Source organism: Enoplosus armatus, chromosome 8, assembly GCF_043641665.1.
Source record: "Enoplosus armatus isolate fEnoArm2 chromosome 8, fEnoArm2.hap1, whole genome shotgun sequence".
NCBI classification, from domain to species: domain Eukaryota; kingdom Metazoa; phylum Chordata; class Actinopteri; order Centrarchiformes; family Enoplosidae; genus Enoplosus; species Enoplosus armatus.
In genome coordinates this window covers 5876774-5897250 of record NC_092187.1, presented here as the reverse complement: position 1 = coordinate 5897250, position 20477 = coordinate 5876774, and the positions used below count along the sequence as shown (strand labels likewise).

Here is a 20477-nt window from a genome sequence, read left to right as displayed (position 1 = left end):
CTGACTTAAACATTTTGCTCAAAGTACAGCCTCACAGAGCCGCTAGCATGGCTGTAGACTCTTGTTGAGTCTTAAACTCTGAAATAAATGATAACTAAAGATTATTTGAACTTTTCTCAGTTTTACCTATACAATATCTATTATTTTAGAGAAATACTTGAGATTTTAGATCACGTTTTCAGGGGCTTTAACACCTCCTACGTCAAATCTAACAATGTTTGTATTAATGCATCATGAAAGGTCTTGATAGCCTTCTGACTGATGGTTTGATGGCTTTGTCTGTCTGCTGACCCATCCATCTTTTCATCTCACTGTTTACATAGATGATGAATCAAGTGGACTGCTCTTTTTGCGCCACCCCTCAAGAGCATGCACACTCACACACACACACACACACAAACTTGCTCTCTTAAATCTATTGTCTATGCATTAGGCATTTAGAGTGTTTAGGAGCGCTTGGTTGATGTCTAATAGGTCTGAGGCTGAAGGCTGCAGAGCTTTTATCAGTTCAAGGGCACTCAGCTCCTAGACTGCAGGCCTGATATAGCAGTAACATCCCAATCTGTCATTTTGATATAAACACACGTGCACACAGAGACATACACACACAGCTGGTCGTGTGTGTGTGTGTGTGTGTGTGTGTGTGTGTGTGTGTGTGTGTGTGACCCTCTGACTTCCCCTCAAGCCCAGAGCAAAGGCTGAAGTGATGTGTAAGCAGATCAGAGGCATGCAGCGGAGAGGAGAGGCGATCAGAGCAGGCTGGAGAGTGTTGAAGTGTGATACAAAGATAAGCTCCCCTCCTTCACTTGCCATTTTCCCTCTTCACCTCCTTTTTCTCATCATCCCTCCTTCCATCCCTTACATTCCCCTTTGTCCACCTCCCATCCATCCATGTCACTCTCCGTTTCCCTACTCCTTCCCTCAGTACTCCTTCCCATCTGATGGTTAATTCATGAAGTCTGACTGAACATGCACCCTCTCCATTATTAATGTAACATTAGGGAGACAGAGGGAGGAGGAGAGAAAGGGAGAAGGGAGGAGACACAGAAGAGAGGAGAGAGGAAAGATGTGGGAGACAGAGGGTGAGAGGAAAAGAGTGGAAGAGTGGTAGGAAGACAAATAATTAGGGAGAGGGTGCGACAGGGAGATAGAGGGCAAAAGAGGTGGATAGAGGGTGACAGGAAGGGAGCAAATGAAGAGCAGCTAAGAGAAAGACAGCCAGATTTTTCCCCAGCAGCTACATGAGGGGGGGGGGGGGGGGGGGGGGGCTGGAGTTAGAGGAGAGTGACAGATGAGAAGGGAGAGAATGTGTCTGGAAGAGGAATATTGTATGACACGTGAGGCTATTGGGATGCACGCAATGTCTCTCGTCCCGGGAAGAGAGGCAGAATGCATGAGGAGGAGAGCAAGAAGGGATAGAGGAAAAGACAGAAAGAGACACTTAGATGTGTCAGTGTTGATCATGTGACTATGACTCCTTTATCCTGGACCCACACACACACACACACAGACACACACACACACACACACACACACTTGAGACAGGCAGACCTGATTTTACAAATGCAAAAAAGGTAAGTAAGCCAAAACACTCCTCTTCTAAAAATAGAGTCTGATAAGCTTTGTACATTAAAGAAAATGAAATTAAAGCAACCTTTAACAGTATCCACAGTATCCTAGCAGACACACATTACAACTCAACCACCACTCACACAGATGGCAGTGTTACATCTCTTTGTTTCTTTACATTTCCCTGAAACATTCTCACCATAAGAAAAATCAGGACATGGTGTCCTCAAGTCACCTCAACGCTCACTTTGTTTTCACACTCCACTCAGGCCAATCATATTACAGAGTCCGGGCTACCTCTCGGCTATCTGGGCTTTTAGCCCTGGGCTGTCACACTGTTTCACATTGCTGTGTTCACAGATGGGCTAATTTTGTCAACAAATCCCATTAAAAGACGACAACCTACAACATGGTTTTTATAACCAATGTATTTAATCTGTTTTGTATCCTTGTCAGACTTACAAAAACATGGTCAAAAGAGAAGAAAACATGTATACATATGTACACACGTGCATACATAAGCAAAATTACAAAAAAAGAAGGCTAAATATATACTAAATAAATATATCAAACAAATCTAACAATGGTGTAGTGTGTCCATGCCTTATATCTTACTTAGGTCACTACTTTGTACTTTAGAAAAAAAGAGTTATTGTATTGAAAAATCCACTGTGGGATTATTTTTTTCTCCCTTTATTGCGAATGTTAATTCTCTTATATATAGTAAACTTGAAACACCTTTTAACCTTTCCTAACACTCAGCAGTTGTACTGTATATTTGGTGTGCAGATAACAAACATAAACTATCTTTTTCATCTCACTTCTTCAGTTACACACAATATGAAATATCATATTTAAGTAAACATAAATTGGGACTCGAAGAAAGATCATAGTCAACAATGCAAAAAAACACAAAATTTTTTCCACAAATATTCTGAAAACAGAACAATCCCATGGACAATCGTAGTGTCTCTCTAACCTCCTCACATTTAACATACTGCTCTAGAAAGCTTTATCTGAATTTATGTAATTAACCACTTATATTGTGCTGTAAAATTTCTTATTTGTGATTTTTTTTTAAATATCTCTCTCTCAATACTTTCAAAATGTCTGACACTCAGCCCCAAGCCCATTGGTTCCTAATGAAGATGTAAATCTTTAACAGCTCACAAATAGTTTTTTTAAAGAGGCTTAATAATTTCCTAAAACAGCTACTCACTGTAGTTTTTGTTACTCAAACAGGAGGAAATAGTGCATTTGTTAGGGACTATTTTCAGCAGCGGATTAATCCACATTTGGTGCTCCAGTGAGTATTTGGGGCAGCCGTGGGATTTATTCAAAATAAACTACAGTGGGTGTTAGGGCTGCTCGATTACGGCACAAATATCAATACTGAGATCAGGATTATTGAACACGATTACTCATTGACTCTGAAACAACATGCGTTTATTGAACATTAAAAACAAAACTTATCTTTTTAACAGTGGATTTCCTTGAACTTGAAGCGTTGCGGTGAAAGAAGTCAAGGGGGCTTTAGTTTTTTTGCTCCTTTATTGTTTGGTCATAGACCACTTTGCCACTGAATTGCAGATGATTAAACAACTAACTAAACATGCCACAGCCTGGCTGAGAGCGAGTTTGGGCTTTTAGGGAGGGATAGCTGTAAAGGAAAGAGGTGCACTGGATTTATAACACAAGACAAAATGAGAGCATCATAGCGAAACAGAATGCGGCACAATATCATTTCATCTCGATTATCTTGTTTTCATAATCATGGAAAACCAAAACCGTAATTGAAAATAAAATTCGATATATTGTCCAGCCCTAGTGTGTGTGTTCACAGTAATGAAGGAACATGTCAGGGCAACAGTGTGGCTCACTGATGTGTTTTTAATAGTTTTTGGAGAACAATGGAGCTCTATGGCACAGAGGAAGAAGATATATCAGGCTGTGATACACACACAATACTTGTTGGTATTGTCAGTTCATTGTTGGTGTTGGTTTTTTCATGGGATTGATTGACAAGAAGAAAATATAGAATATCACCAGACATATCCCTGAAAGGGCAGGGTCTATTCATTTCGGAAAATACACAGTCCAAATTAAAACTTTGTAATAGCAACAGCAGAAGCATTAGTCTAAAACATACAGCAGATCACATCCCCACATATTTTTCACCTGCTTGGTCCTCCGCCAAAAAATACAAACTGCCTTTTAACTAATTCATGAAAAGATCTCTGGGAATGGCAGCACTGCAAAAACACACAAGACAAGACTAAATAAACCAAGAGGCACTTGAGCTGCCAAACAACCCACTATAATCACCATGATATGTTAACACTTATGATGAGGAGGTCATTAAGCCAATTAATGCATCCATGTGTGAATATACTTTATATACACATACTTTATATAACAATATACAATGTCAAGATGAGTCATGCATCTTAAAAAGTAAGGACACAAATTCAATTTTCCTTGTTAATATGCAGATTTATGCAGCAAGGTGGTCTGGATTCTAATCAGACAATCAAGACTTAACCTCAACTACATATTTATTATTGTCTGCTATTATCCTAATGCAGAAATGTGCTGGGATAATGCGATTCAATAATAATCATCTTATTGAAGTCACCATTCCCATGCATTATTACGGTTTTGTTGAAATTATTGACTGAATTATTAACAACTGGCTGATGAAGTTTAGATTTTCCCATCAAATCCATATTGTGGTATTTGTAGTAGCCACACATGTATTTTATGTGCGGAGTGTGAAGAGATTTCTGGTGCTGAGGGCTGGGATGTTTTTGAGAAACCTGGTGCTGATGATATATTCCAGAGCACATCAGTATTCTGCAGGGCTGAGAGATCATGGATCAGAAAGCAAGAAATGTCTCCCCAGGGTGGCAGGAATCGGTAGTGCAGGTGTGTTTTTGTCACAGCTCACAGACTAACTGGGGCAATACAAAGTGTTCCTCTCTTTCACACAAACACACACACACACAGACGCACCTGAACCCCGAGACTTACATGCAGAGAATAACATACACACACACACACAAACACAAGTAAACACACACACACACAAACACACACACAGACAGACAAAACAACTCTGTCTCCTATGTGTAAGTCTTGTAGGTGTGTCCTTTAGATACACTTGGCCTCCATGTCGTAGAGTTGAAGAAGGTCCGAGATCACAGCATCGATGTCTGCTTTGGTCACGTCCTCACACAGCACCTACACGAATACATACACACACACACACACAGACTTCAGCTCCACACCTGGCCTGAATAAACAGTGGACATCAAAGGTCCACACACCATTTCAAACGACCTAGATTTCATTGCCTTGAGGACTGAAGTGGAAAAACCATAACAAATCTCTACTTTTTCCATTTGCATTTGGATACAGTGGCTTATAAAATCAAAGCTTTCACAAAAGACACATCATTTGTAAAATAGTTTGACAATGGAAAACTATAATTCCCACCACTGTTCAATTAATACTTAACACTTTTGCTTTGAAGACTGGCTGGAGCTGGATGGTCAGGTGGTATTGTCACTTTGGTTAAAGTGCACAACGGTACAAAGCTGCAGGGTTGCTGTTGGCATGACCCTAAAAGCAGGGGACACCTGTGCAAGACTACAGCTACTGTTTGTGTCCGTCATACCATAAAGTAGTACCCTGAGGGACTAATTTGACTACAGCACATGCATTAAATTAAATTCAATGAAATGTGAGATAGGTCTGTGGATTATCCAGAGTAACGGAGACATTGTTTCTGGAAAGACACACTACTGCTGTGTTCTATAAATGTTGTTATTGGGTTGAAGGCAGATATGTATATGTATTTAACCTAGGCCAAAACCAAAACTTTCTCCATGGCTAGATACCACTAGGGGTAAAAGAGAAAATAGGTTTTATTGTAAACTGACCTCATTGACCCTCGCTTGCAAATGTAAGATAAAGAAAAAGGCCAACCAATAAAGCCTCTGAGAATTAGATGTGATTTTTTTGGCCACTTGGGGGCAACAGAAACAAGCCGTAAACACAACACTGACATATTAACATATTTTACGTTGATATGGCTAACTTGTCAGCATACAGTGCCTATTTACACATCCAGCAGACACAAGGTTAGCACTTTACCTGGCAAGTGTAAGTCCAATATTGGTCATTTCTCTGTTTTGGTTCATCAGTGGGTATAAAAAGTCTTATAAAAACAGGCTTTGTTTGCTCTTGCAACTGTTGTAGAAATATTATAAAAAATGTTTTTGTAGTATACATGTGAAGTACGTTGTTCATGCTTTTAAATAGCGAGCCGTTGCTGCTGCCTCCTCCATTGTTTAAGGAGGCAGCAGCAAGAAGAAGGAGGGCGGGGGGGCACTCTCAAGAATGCGCACAGCTGTTGGCTGCTGCATTTGGAGTTTATGATGGTCAACTTTTTCAACTTGCCGCCACAGCTCGTCGTGTGACCATGACAACCACAGAAACCACAGAGAGGGAAACGATATGATTTTACTATATTGGAGTTCCCTGAATGAGAGAACAGACAGCAGCAACATCAGCTTTCAGGACTGACTATCTGGTCTGGGACAATAAACGTTTATGATACTAGTTAGCAACACCTGCTATATTAATCATGTCATATTGCTAACCCTTTTAAGCTACAACCCGCTCTATTTAGCTGCATAATGAGGTTATACTAGGTGGGTGGGTGGAGTTGCACCCTGCTGCTAACTTTTTAACCACTGTCACTGTTTACCTACCAATTGACAATTACAGTGCACAATTGAACTACTTCTGCTCTTCAAATGACTGATTAACTGCTTTCACCTCTTACACTTCAACTGACATTTCGACTGATTTCAGTGCTTACTCACCAAATTACATTTCTGACATGTCTACATGGTACATTCTACATTTGCTGAATGAGTACTGGAATTACGTTCATGAGAGGGCCAGAGACCCAAAATGAATGCTAATGTTGCTCCACATCTGCTGGATGTGTCAACAGGCAACTGTTTGCCATAACTTTATATCCACATACATACACAGCCTCTTTCTGTGCTCACACACGTTTTTTATCAGTCCTCTCTCTCTTCACTCCGTAATTATGAACACACTGCGGCGGACACACACCTGCCACCACTCTTTCTCCCCGACAGGCACCTCCACTCCATAGCTGTTTAGAGCCAGGTACAGCGTTGCTATGGCGATGTGTTGGGGTGTGTGTTGGATGCACATGGCTCCGTGGTAACAGTCTCTAAGCAACGCCCAGGACGTCTCAGCGATGGGGGTTCGAGACCAAGCGTGGCGGTTCACGAGCGATTTCACAGACAACAGGTAGTGAAGTAAATACTGGAGCGAAAGAGACAGAGAGAAAAAATACAATATACTACTGCACATTACGCATTCTTTATTTGAGTCAAATAGCAATTCAATTTTTTTGTTTTGGTTTAGGTGACAGATTAATGATGTGTGCAAGGGTTATCAGCCATTCACAGGTAAGCAAAGTTATTTTCATGGACTTTTCGGTCACTTGTACAAGACACTTTGAACCTGAGTGACTTACAATTTCTGGATCACTGACTGCAAGAGTCAAGGAATAAATTAAAGAAGTTAGGAAAGCTAAAAGATTTCAGATCAGCCAAGGAAAGTAATATTTGAAAGCACTTCTTCGACCCAGATCGCGTCTGTACACACAGACACTGTCTGTACACATTTGGACAACAAAATCAGACAGTAACAGCGACAGACAAGGAAGCTCAACACTAAATAGGGGGGACAGGTAGACGCGCACGTGCACAAACACGCGCATGCACACACAACTACCTTGTGAGGGTGTTCAAAGGAGACGTGGAAGTTGAGCTGTCGGAGGATGAGGAGCTCACACTGCACCACGCTGTCCCTCAGGTCCCAGAACTCCTTGTCACATTCTAGAGGAGCGCTGCCACTGTTGAAATACCTGCGAGGGAGGAACGGAAGGAGGGAGGGAGGGAGGGAGGGAGGTGGAGGCGGAGAGCATTCAAGGTGACCACTTCGAACTGTGATGAGCAAAAAAAAATGTCCTGCTGTAAAACACTCAATTCACAATTCTGAGCCACTTCAGTTGAGGTGAACTGTATTTAACTTTATTGTCAGGTCACGTCTGAAAACTAACATTGTCGACCACCATCGACCATATTGGCCAATATGACTTATTAACTGCTAAATCAAACCATTGCAGACACATTAGATGAAACACCCTGATTAATTATGTTACTGCAATTTAAGATTATTTTCATTACTTGTTAATTTGCGAATTCTTTTTTTTTTTTTAAAGGTGTGGTGACTGTGTAGTTGTGACATCACAACCTTACGGTCCTGAGTCCTGACGGCTCGTTTAAAGGCAAAATTGTTGCAGATTTATGCAAATTGATTAGTCGACTAATCCTTTCAGCTGCAGTGTAAAGCAAGGTCATGTTCCTGGTAACATTCAGATATTTTTTGCGGATGAAGACTGTGTGATACAGTCAAAAGTTGCAGAAGAATTTAGTATGTGGACCTTGAGTGGAGACTGGCTAATTACTGCTTCAAGGATCAAGAACGAACTGTCAAGCTCTACTTTTAAGCTAACATGGACGAGAAATCCTTAAAGTGACACTGTGAGCACACAGCTCCATGAAAACTGATCAAACTTCCCCTGCTGATGAAAACTGTGTAATATGGTTGAAAGCTCCAGAACGAATGAGTAAGTGGAATTCAACTTCCCATTCAAAACTATATTTCTGCCGAGCTGTTCAAAGACATGTTCCTGGTTTATTGACAATCACATCATTCAACATGTGAAATCAAAATGGAACTACAGCTGAAACACATTGTAGATTAATTGATTGATTAGTCTGCACAAATGCCAAAAATTCACCAGCTCCGGCTTCTGAAATATGAATATTTGCTGCTTTTCTTTGTCTTCTATGACAGCACACTGAATGTATTTCGCGTTTGGACTATTGATTGGACAAAACACATAATTTGAAAATTGTGATGGATCTTTACTATCTACTATCTTTTACAATCAGACTAATCAATAATAAAAATACTTCTATGTGATTTTAAAGAAATGTCCTCACCAGTGACAACAAAGTCAAGACAAAAACCACTAGTTCTTCGGTAACATTCAACATCTGAAAGCTGGCTGTTTCCATGTGAGAGGCTTGTATCTGCCATCTTTCTCATAGGACTTAATTAAACGGTTTGCTGAGTTTACAGCTATCAGCAGTATGACTTAAATGGGGCCATAGAGCAGTGTATAATGTAGGTAGTATCTACTCTTGACAAGGCACATTACCTGTGGCTTACGTTGATGATGTCACGGGTCCTGATGTGCTGCTCCTCCACTTTGCCAGCCAGGTACACACAGCTCATGGCCACCAGGTAGGGTTCATACGCACGCAAGCTGACACGTTCAAAGAAACGGTGGTACAACACACACGCTGTGGTCACAGGCACCGAGCGCATACCCAGCTTCACTCCTGAGCAGGGAAGGAAGAAGCAGCAGCCAACTCTTTAAAGGTACACTCACACTTCACTTCATCAAATTAGGTGTTTCATCATCTTTGATAGATTCATTCACACATATTCATATGTTGCCATCTACTGAATCTATTGCAGATCTATACATTTATTTAGAAAGTTTGAATATGGGCTGATAAACACACTGAATTGCCATTTCCTTTCTCCTAATTATTCACTTGAAATCACTGAGAAACATCTGTGCTGCAATTCAGAATTCTAGACCCAGGCTAGTATAATATGATGTCTCAAAATGTCTACAATAACTTGCTTAAAATGATCACAATCTTCTCCACCAAAACAAACAGTCGTAAACAATCAATAGTGTGGAGGCAAAAGCTAAAAGTTGAATAAGTGCTGCTTGGTGGATCAGATGTGTGGTGAATTTAACAATAGACCTAAATGATTAAGAAAAGCAAGCACACATTAAATTAACAAATTCTGTATTCTCTCTGTATAAGACAGCGAGGTCAATGGCTGATTAGTATTTCTTAATTTCCATGGGATTGATGATGAAATGTAGCTATCCAGCTAACTCTGGGATAGTCTATGTCCATTGTCCCTGCTAAATAAACAAATAAATCAATAAATACATTTCTCGCCGTGACCCTTGGGGGCTCCTTAAAGTGATGAGATGGTAAGTCATAATTTTGCCATGAATCAAAAGTAAAAAAATGACGTACTATCTCGTAATTTGGATTTAGTAACTCAGGAGTTTTACCAAGATTATTATTTTTATCATGCGTAACTTTACATCTTTTTTTCCCCTTTTCCTGGCATCCGTAGTTCACCATTTATCCTGAGCAGATGAATTGTTCTCACACACACACACACACAGCCCCGTGGGTTACCTGTCTCCATAATGAAGCGACAGACGCGAAAGTGTGTTTTAATGTCCCGGGCAGAGTCAGACTCTGCATCCCCTCCGGAATCTCTCCTGCCCGCCAGCCACAGCGGTCCGTCTGGGGTGGCAGGTAAACGAGAGGACGGACCCTCCATGGGTCATGGACCATCAGCAGAATGTAACGGAGGGTCGACAAGAAGGCAACTAACGTTAACTAGTTAGTTAGCTAGCGCATTGAGTTTAAACGTAACTCAAAGTACACTCGCTCGTATGCTAAAGTCAGGGTTGGTGTAACTATATTCCTAATTTAAAAAACAAGTGGAACTCAAACGTGTTTTAGTTAGCTGGACGTCTTCACAAGCTTCAGTCTAGTTTGTTGCTAGCATACATCCAGAGTTGGGAGGCACGTTAGTTACCGGAAGCCAAATAACTGGGCTTCCGGTCAAGAATGTCACAATAAATGTCGTCGGCCAATCTTCTGTTTCTGAGGTTACTTTGTGAAATATGTAAAGACACGTTCAAATGGAAGAAAACGAAAGCATACTTAAATATCTATTCGATATCTAAACACGATATGTTTTCCTCATCAGTTTAACCTACTACTAAACACTTTCGGTTACATCTTCCAAGGTAAAATTATTTTTTGAGGACATGGGACAACGAGCAAATACACAGCAATAAAAATCATTAATAATGAGAAAAAACACAGATTCAAATAGTCATTTATTAATTGTATTTATAAACACATTCCACAAACTCCATCATTTTTTCAGATCATGTTGCTATGCAACGAGTCAACAAAAACAGACGCAGAGGCTGTAGACAGATTCGGAAATGTCGTCCAGATACTCAGCAAACCAGGTAACCTAATGATGAAAAATGGGAACATTACACTTTTTGCTGTTCTGTTTCACTCATGCATTCTGACATAACCTAGTTTACACTTCCCATCGGTCAGTATGACAGTGCCTTCAAGTCGCAGAGGCTGCAGAACTGGTGTGAGTCTAAGCACTTCAATGAGGTAACGTTTGATAACGTTATATCAGCAGTCCTGTCCTGTTGTACTATAGTAGTTGTATTTCAAATTGCCTGGCAGTTTCAAGAGCAGCATTGTCATCTGAAAATTTGATGAATGAGTTCAACTCATCACTGTGTGTGTGTGTGTGTGTGTGTGTGTGTGTGTGTGTGTGTGTGTGTGTGTGTGTGTGTGTGTGTGTGTGTGTGTATCTGTAGAGACCCACTGCACAGGAGGGCCACACCACCTTCATTGCTGATGATAGAGGACATCTACTCCCAGGAGTGGTAAAGGTGAACGCATATTAAACCTCTTTTTCTCTTTTCATTAAAAATTGCTGTTGTTTCTGTCGTTGTGAATCTATGTTTGACTCCACTCCCTTGTGTGTGTGATGCTATAGAGGGGCAGTGCATGGCCAGACTTTAAGGGGACCTGGGATCTACCTGCTCGTATCCCAGCTCGCCGCATCAACTCCACAGGCCGCTCTGTGGAGGGTCTCAACAGGCTGAAGTCCTGGGGCTTGGACCCACAGCACACTGGCGAGTCTCAGCCACACAGGGGCAGCAAAAACACAGATAGGCTGCAGGATGTCGGCGAGCAGGTTAGGACCACAGTCTGTTAACAGGAGGCAACACACACAAACATACGTCCATGATTGTCCAGTGTTTTCCTGGAGGATAAAGCTCTGCATATTGTGAAAACATAAGGCAGTACCAAAACAGGTTGGAGGGAGCTCACCGAGAAGCTCTAGAAAGCTCCCTCCAACCTGTTTTGGTACTGCTTTATGTTTTCATAATATCTATGTCAAAAGCCCATGTTTTCACAGGGTGTGTTTTTTCCAGTTTTTAAAGCTTGACAGATGTGACCTTTGAGCTGAACGCAGCAATCAACACCCTGAACAAAGACTCAAACCATATTGGTTGAGTGGCTATTATTCTGACCCCACCCCTGACGGGAGGCAGGCTTTACTGCACAAGACTGTAACCACGTTTCCTGGCACTTCCATCTAATTTGCCAAATGTTTTGAGGAGTGGAGGAGAAGCAAAACACAAATGAGCTCAATAAATTTTTTTATATTTCCAAGTGACTTGAGCTACTGTAGACCAGGCTCGTGTCCCTGTGGAAAGCCAGCGGAAATAAGTTAAGCTCTCTTGTGTTGCCTCAGGAAATTGGAAACGATAAAAGCGCTCTCATCCCTCTGCAAGGAGCAGCATGCAGAATGTATGTGGTGCTTACTTGTCTTTCTGATATGCCTCCGCTTTCTAATTCAAGCTGCTGTATTATGCTGACCATATAGTCTAATAATCCTACAAACAGTAGCACAAGCAAAGAAGAAAGTCCGCAAAGTAGTTGAGTGAAAAAGGCCAAAAGTCTTGAGAATGACACAAGTATTGGTTTTCACAAAGTTTTAAAATCTTTTTGTCAGATGTTACTATGGTATACTGAAGTATAATTATAAGCATTTCATAAGTGTCAAAGGCTTTTATTGACAATTACACTGAGTTTATGCAAACTCAATCAATCAACTTCTGGGCCACATCCTGACTGATGGCAGCCCATTCTTGCATAGTCAATGCTTGGAGTTTGTCAGAATTTGTGGGTTTTTGTTTGTCCACCCACCTCTTGAGGATTGACCACAAGTTCTCAATGGGATTAAGGTCTGGGGAGTTTCCTGGCCATGGACCCAATATTTTGATGTTTTGTTCCCCGAGCCACTTAGTTATCACTTTTGCCTTATGGCAAGGTGCTCCATCATGCTGGAAAAGGCATTGATCGTCACCTAACTGTTCTTGGATGGTTGGGAGAAGTTGCTCTCGGAGGATGTTTTGGTACCATTCTTTATTCATGGCTGTGTTCTCAGGCAAAATTGTGAGTGAGGCCACTCCCTTGGCTGAGAAGCAAACCCACACATGAATGGTCTCAGGTTGCTTTACTGTTGGCATGACACAGGACTGATGGTAGCGCTCACCTTTTCTTCTCCGGATGCCCCAAACAATCAGAAAGGGGATTCATCAGAGAAAATGACTTTACCCCAGTCCTCAGCAGTCCAATCCCTGTACCTTTTGCAGAATATCAATCTGTCCCTGATGTTTTTCCTGGAGAGAAGTGGCTTCTTTGCTGCCCTTCTTGACACCAGGCCATCCTCCAAAAGTCTTCGCCTCACTGTGCGTGCAGATGCACTCACACCTGCCTGCTGCCATTCCTGAGCAAGCTCTGCACTGGTGGTGCCCCAATCCCGCAGCTGAATCAACTTTAGGAGACGGTCCTGGCGCTTGCTGGACTTTCTTGGGTGCCCTGAAGCCTTCTTCACAACAATTGAACCTCTCTCCTTGAAGTTCTTGATGATCTGATAAATGGTTGATTCAGGAGCAATCTTACGAGCAGCAATATCCTTGCCCGTGGAGCCCATTTTGTGCAAAGCAATGATGACTGCACGTGTTTCCTTGCAGGTAACCATGGTTAACAGAGGAAGAACAATGATTTCAAGCACCACCCTCCTTTTAAAGCTTCCAGTCTGTTATTCTAACTCCGTCAGCATGACAGAGTGATCTCCAGCCTTGTCCTCGTCAACACTCTCACCTGTGTTAACGAGAGAACCACTGACATGATGTCAGCTGGTCCTTTTGTGGCAGGGCTGAAATGCAGTGGAAATGTTTTTTGTGGGATTAAGTTCATTTTCATGGCAAAGAGGGACTTTGCAATTAATTACAATTCATCTGATCACTCTTCATAACATTCTGGAGTATATGCAAATTGCCATCATAAAAACTGAGGCAGCAGACTTTGTGAAAATTAATTAATATTTGTGTCATTCTCAAAACTTTTGGCCACAGCTGTACTGTGGCCACAAGTGACCAATACAGGATCATGATAAATGTTAAAACACAATGTAACAGAAGCACAAGTAGAAAAGAGTCATGAAATCAACACATTTAATGGGTAATGTCCATTATACAGCAATAATGTTAGCTAACATTTGCCACCATTAGCTATACCAGACCAAGTAAGACTGAGGCAGCAAAACTCCTGAGCATACTGAAGTGAGCGTGAGTGTTTTATTGCTTATGAATTCAACTTTTAATTTGTATGAACAAGAATGTGCCCCTTTTGTCTGTTCAGATCAGCTTAGTGGCCATCGTCTGTTCTCATTCCTTTCAGACCAATGTGGACGTACAGCAGGACGGTGCTGCCCCATCCTCTGCAGCTGAAGTCCGACCAGCATCTAAGAACTGCCCCGTCACTGGAGGCGAGAGAACCGCCAGCCAAAACCAGGACTCACTGGCAGCTGTGGTTGGATCCGTGGGTCAGCCTGCTGAAGAAAAACAAGTTCTTCAGGCTACTGGGAAAGACAGGCCTCTGAGCCAGTGCTCTGCAGCTGAGCCAGCTACGAGGCCTGCTGCTGGAGAGGGAACCAATAGCAGGCCCAGTACTGGCAAAGGGAGACCAGCGAGCAATGTGGCGGAGAAAGTAGCCAGCTAGGGACCACCATCATCCTCCAAGCAGAAACACAGAGATGCACAGCAACACAAAACTACAAAAATAAATGCCTATTAACAGTGCCAGTTTTGACTTAATTTTGCATGGCTGATTGTACTGAAGTATTTCCAATACATGAATCATGAAAAATCAGTTGTTATGGATGTAACAACCCCCCCTCGGCTTCTTCCTCTTTTGTGGTTACAGTTTCATCAGCAGTCCCGCCATAATAATACCTTCTTGTTCTGCAAGCCGACCAGGGTAACAGTGAGAGTTCCAGCTGCAATAAACATCTCAAAAGAATAAGCCATTGTTTTCATCTCTGTAGAAACAGCAGTTGACTGCTGATATGCGTTTGTCAGTCAGTGATTTGATTCGGCCCTCTCAAATTCCAGGATACGTGCAACATTTTGCAGCATGATGGGCAGCATATGAAGAAGAAAATCTGAATCTTTATATGGTCTGGCAGGAATAAAGGAGAACACATTGATGAATAATTGAAAATGTGGAAAGTATGTTGCTCCTCCAGGAACACAGAGACTATAAAATTAAATAAATAACACTAAATGTGTGGACTGGACTTAAGGAGCACAAACATGATCCCAATCGCTGCGTGTAATCAAATTGGGATAGCTACTCTGTATCAATAACGTACCTGTATTGAATGAATGGTGTCAATACAAAAGTGATCACAAGAAAAATAAATTGTAGTTTAAAATCAAAGTGGAGGCCTGAACAAAGTCCTGAACACTGTAAGGCTCTTGGTGTGGTCAGCATACTAACGGGTGTATTCTGAGTAAGGACATTACATTTTACAATCTAACCTGTATTCCATATGTAAATAACCCCTCAACAACACAGAATGGCCCTGTTCCCATCACTCATGAGTGTGCTAAAACCTCAAACTGTTTGTCTGATACATAACGCACAAAAATATTTAACACATGGAGTTGCTTGCTTACAGCTGATACGAACTTTTATCATTGCAAATTTCCTCATGTTGAAGAGACACAAGTTACCACAGAGCTTGGTTAAACATTTTCTTCATATTGACAGCAGCCTCACACAGTTTCATAAAGCGCTGGATTGTCGTTTCATCAGGGAAACGGTTTAACAAGGCACTAAAGTCACATGTTCAACCTGCATACAAGGTCCAACAGATCAAACCAAGATAAATTATTATCCTGGTGGGAAGAAAGAATGTCCACTCCTATGCTGGAGGTGTTCTCAGCTTTGTTGAGATCCTGATTTTCTTAATGATCACCCAATCCTTCTGCCCATCTGTGACTCGTATCCTCAGACAGGAAGAGGCAGAGCTATACTTTTTGTCCATCTCCTGCATCTCAAACCTCCCATTCTCGAACGTCCCCAGCAACTTGAACTCTCTGCAAGTCTTGTGCTCTTTCTCGGTGGTAACCACGTCTTGGCCTATCTCCACCTGAGCTGACTCCAGGAGGTCTTTTCCCCCTGACCCTGTTTCTACAAATATCCCTGTCACTACCGTAGGATCTGTGAACACCACAGTTAGGTGATTTCCTTTTTCCGGGGAGCGCCCCCAGAAGAATCCCTCCCCGGCATCCCAGGCCAGTTTGGGGAAGTGTTTGTTGTAGGAGGACATATCAGAGTAAACCTCAGCTGAAGGATTGGTGTAGAAGCCCTCCTCAAAGTCCTTGTCCTTTAGCTTGTTGTATGTCCCTTGGAATGAGGAGAAAATCCCCATGTGTTGGAAAAGCGAGGGTTTGAAGAGGATTGGCTCTTTCTGAGTCAGCAGCTCTCGGAAGTGAGACATCAACCAGTCGCAGGGCATTTCCTGGTAGAAGAGGAAGAGGAAGCGGGCCAGGAGAGGAAGATGAGCGGATTTGTAGAGTTTCCCGATGTAGCCGAGAGCTGAGAATTCCAGCATTGCCCAGGCGGCCTTCTTCGCCTCTTGCTCCTCAATGCGCCTCTTGATGGTGGTAAGGAAATTTTTTGCAGAGGTGATGTCGTCCTCCAGCTGGAGGTAGTATCGACCAAGACCGGCACTGTAGTGGATCAGGAAGGAATAATCCAGGTTCTGCTTGGAGCGGAACGATACCCTTTCTGGGGCATCGTTGTAGTTCCTCTTTAGGCCTGCAAGAGAACCAGAGAGACTTGTATCAGTATCACAGCATTGTGTGAATGAATTTGTACACTAGTAGGATCACACATGCACTGCACCTGTAACAGGAGGGTACCAATCCTGAGGAACATGAAGGACCACCAGGTGGCCTTGTTCCAGCTCCGAGGCAAATGCCTTTTCGATCTCCCCCACTGTAGTGATTCTCCAGCTGACATCGAAATCTGCTAGCAGCACTACCACCACCATGGAAGAGCGCTCTTCAGGAGATGACTGGGAGAAGAGGGACTGCAAGGTGGGAATTAGATAGCTACCTTTCGTCCTCTTCACTGATGACAATCCAACTGACAAATACCCTGAAACATGTCCGGACAGAAAAGTCAAATGTGTGGGCTTTACATATAAATTTTTTTACTTATAAACACTTCTCAGCACTTCTCTTCTACTGTAGCACTAATCATTCTCTTAGTCATTTGTTTGGAGGGATGCACTTACAATCTTTGACATCTAGCTCCTGTTCCTATAGAGGTGGAATGACTTATTTTAAGTCCCTTAGAATAAAAGCATCTGCGAAATTAATGAATACACATGGTGAAATGTGCCAAAAGTTGGGTGAGCATTCCTATAGAAGCCCAGTACTGTTGTAAAATTGTGTTTTGACCATCACTAGGCCCTGCAGTGGGTGTCAGGCTATGCAGTCATAAGTCTACTGGGCCCTCTGACAGGTGACACTGTAATGTACCTTTAAACTGCTAAACAACTTCATTAGGCCTTACATCTACATTGCGTTTGCTTAGTGGGCATTGAGAAAAAAAATATGCCATGTTAAAACAACAGCGCTTTCCCGGATGACGTCATGTTGCAGCAGAACTTGAGCCAGGTTCAATATTTTGGGTGAACCTGCGTTTTTTTTTTCCCTTTCTTGGAGCCACCTGAAAAAAGGAGGCATACTTTTGAGGCTGTGCTAAAAGCTATTATAAAATAAAGATTAAAAATAGGAATTAGAAAAACAAATATAAAAACATACAATATGCCGACTATACAATAAGTGCAAGTACGCACAAGAGTGGCGCAAAAAATGATATTCCATATTTTCCTGTGTAACCACTGTGATTCAGTTAAACACTCAGTCACAGATCACTTTTTGTTTTCAGCTCTTTCAATGGCCTCCTTTCCTGGAACAAGGCGGCAGCTTGGAAATAACTTATGGACAAAGTTAATAACCATCACATCAATTCAGCTTTCACCTTAATACAGCAAAAAAATGGACAAACAAAGTGTGTCACTCACTCTGTTGGGTGGATGGTGCTCCAGCAAGCAGCTGATAGGACACATTGAGAGGCAGGTAATCTCCCTGTTCGACCCAGGACTCCTTACTGACCAGCCTCTCTGCTTGCCAAGTTAAGTCATTTGGGATTGGTTCGTGTGCCCTTGTCAGGCCCTGCAAAACAAATATTTATTATTTGAAGTGCAGCCTTTGATGCCTGATACTTCCTTGTAAAAAAGACATTTCCTGTAAGCAATGAAGGTGTGGCATCAAATGGGCTGAAATGTGACCCATGTCACGTTCTCATCCTGTGTTTGTGAGTTTTTGTGGGTGAGCACTCACAGCAATGAGGAAGTCCGAATGGCTAATGAAGTATAATCCCCCGATGAGAAGCAGCACCCCCAAAACAACATTCTTCTTCTTTGAATGACGACGCATTTCCTATCATAACAAACAAACACACGTACACAATCCATTATGCCGGTGTGTAACTCAGTCAGCACAACAGTAAATAATTCAGGATATAGTTAATAAATGTTTCAGGTTGAACATGTTGGACTGCGTGTGTTGAGGAGCCTAATGTGTACATTTACATGCTCATATTTACAGTATGTGTCAGATACTGTAGATAGTCTAGTAAAGGACATTTCACTTCAGCGCTGTTGAATATACCCCTGAGATAATCTGAACCCCAAAGTCCCTCAACATATTCTCTTCAGCATCTGCCGAATGTTATCACTTGACCTTGATCAGAACATTAACCAGACTGTGTAGAAGCTGCCTGATGTCAAAACCTAGCTGTCTAGATGCATTTAGCCTGCTGAATTCATCAAATATTACCCTACAACTCAATTGTAACAATATTAGACAATCCTGATGTAGTCGTAAATACTTTTATTAGGCTGAGACGTGTTGTAAATTATACTAATTCCTTTATCATTTCCTGATCTTCTGCAACTGTTCTCCTGATTCAGTGGTAACACCTGTTCTTGACATCAGCTCGTTCAGAAAGCCGCTGCTGGTCAATCACAGAGGTTGACGGTTTCAACATGCCTGCACTGGCTTTCAGTAGACTTGATTCAAACAACCATACATTGTGATAGCATAGAGTTGAGTTTTTAATATATAAACTCAAGCTTACATCTTGTTCAAATCTGTCATTATTAAAATCAAGATTATAAAAGTGCATTCACTACCGGGGCACCCTAACCTGCCAGCAAACAACTACAAAAAGACTTTTATTCCTTATTTCTCATATTAGTATTTTTTGTGTTTACAGGTTCACACCTAAACTTAACTGTTCAGCATTACTCATTTAAATACATAATTTGATAATTGAGAGATCAATGAGATCAAATAAAGTACACAATGTAATAGTACATTGACTACAGCCATAAGACAGTGCAGACAGCCTCCTAGTTAGTATTTCTACTTCGATTGCTATTGTGCACTGTGTCTTTCTTCTTGTCTAGATGCCCTGGGATTGTGGCATCTACAGTTTACAGTGAGTGGGAATGGGGAAGTGCTGTGTAAACACTGTCGACAAGGGATTGAATGGAGGGTGACCCTTGGATTTATATTTAGCTAAGACGAGCTACACCCCTCTGCTCGGTTTACACGCACTGAGAAGTAAGGATGTCATTATAGTGCAGGAATCACGTTAAGGTGAACCCAGTCACATTACACCTGGTACACAGCACACACTTAATTATACGATTTTCAAACTATGCTGCCTTTGTTTTGTCAACAAATACACTGAACCTCCATTGCTGAAACTAATTATAGACCAGGCCTCCTCATCTATAATTAGTCATGTATAATTAGTATACCGTTAGCTAACACGAGTTTCTTTTAAAATAAATAAATATGCCCATAATAAAAAGCTACCACAAGAAACTACAGCAGTAACGTTCAAAAGGGACAGTCTGTCAATAAAAGTAACGTTGTTATAGTTACTATCATGGACTCATTGTTGGTTGTTACTGAGAACCAGTTGAATAGGCCATTAAAAAATAAACAGCATAAAAAAAGAATTACAGATAATAATACTAAAGTTTCCCTCGTTTCCCACTGTTAACTTGCGTCGTTTCTACTGCGAACCGAGCTAACTGTAATTAGTTATATTAACTAGCTTAATTATAGCTACATTTAAAAAAGGTAACGTTTCCATCGAAAAGCCAGCCTTGCTGGCGACAGTATAAAACTAATTAAAAATAAACCGATACCGTCAGCACATAATGTTACGCCTTCCTCCCGAAAAAAGTAGCGAAATAAAATAAAAAAAAGTTAGCTAAATGGGTAACACAGTCAGCACGTGAAGAAAAGTAGCAGTGAGTCAGGTATCATTACAGTTTAACAGTTAGTTAAATTAGAAACTCGTGCCCACTCACCTCCCTCAGCCTGGTGGCTGCAGCCCGGCGGCTGGCCGTCACTCGCCTCCTAGATATTGTACGTATAAGGCACGGAAAATCACAGACGGCACTAACGGAGAGGGGAGGACGCCTCGCCCGTTAACACTTCTGCATATAACAGCAGCCAGTGTTGCCACCTCCTATTTGTTTGGACGCTCTGGTCTTCCACGACGCTGCATGGGCGTGAGCACGGGCAACCAGGTGGCCGTGGTTTCATTTGATCCAGGTGTATCGTCACA

General features: G+C 41.8%; 3 protein-coding genes across 3 annotated transcripts; 1 reads left to right on the top strand and 2 right to left on the bottom strand.

The window, feature by feature from the left end:
• Positions 1 to 4690: 4690 nt before the first annotated feature.
• Positions 4691 to 10128, bottom strand: ccnq (cyclin Q). The gene is made up of 5 exons (XM_070911087.1): positions 9981 to 10128; positions 8906 to 9089; positions 7411 to 7543; positions 6718 to 6936; positions 4691 to 4809 (listed from the first exon to the last, which is right to left on the bottom strand). Exons 1-5 carry the CDS (start codon positions 10126 to 10128, stop codon positions 4720 to 4722), a joined length of 774 nt encoding a protein of 257 aa, XP_070767188.1. The 3' UTR covers positions 4691 to 4719.
• A 679-nt stretch (positions 10129 to 10807) lies between these two features.
• On the top strand, positions 10808 to 14468 carry cfap126 (cilia and flagella associated protein 126). Its single transcript, XM_070911047.1, has 5 exons — positions 10808 to 10834; positions 10932 to 10994; positions 11207 to 11281; positions 11389 to 11589; positions 14148 to 14468. Exons 1-5 carry the CDS (start codon positions 10808 to 10810, stop codon positions 14466 to 14468), a joined length of 687 nt encoding a protein of 228 aa, XP_070767148.1.
• Positions 14469 to 15441: 973 nt separating this feature from the next.
• On the bottom strand, positions 15442 to 20300 carry LOC139288892 (alpha-1,3-mannosyl-glycoprotein 4-beta-N-acetylglucosaminyltransferase C). Its single transcript, XM_070910343.1, has 5 exons — positions 20218 to 20300; positions 18170 to 18268; positions 17851 to 18001; positions 16662 to 16916; positions 15442 to 16574 (listed from the first exon to the last, which is right to left on the bottom strand). The coding sequence occupies exons 2-5, from the start codon at positions 18263 to 18265 to the stop codon at positions 15676 to 15678; spliced, it is 1401 nt and encodes a 466-aa protein (XP_070766444.1). The 5' UTR covers positions 18266 to 18268; positions 20218 to 20300; the 3' UTR covers positions 15442 to 15675.
• Between the last annotated feature and the right edge of the window lie 177 nt (positions 20301 to 20477).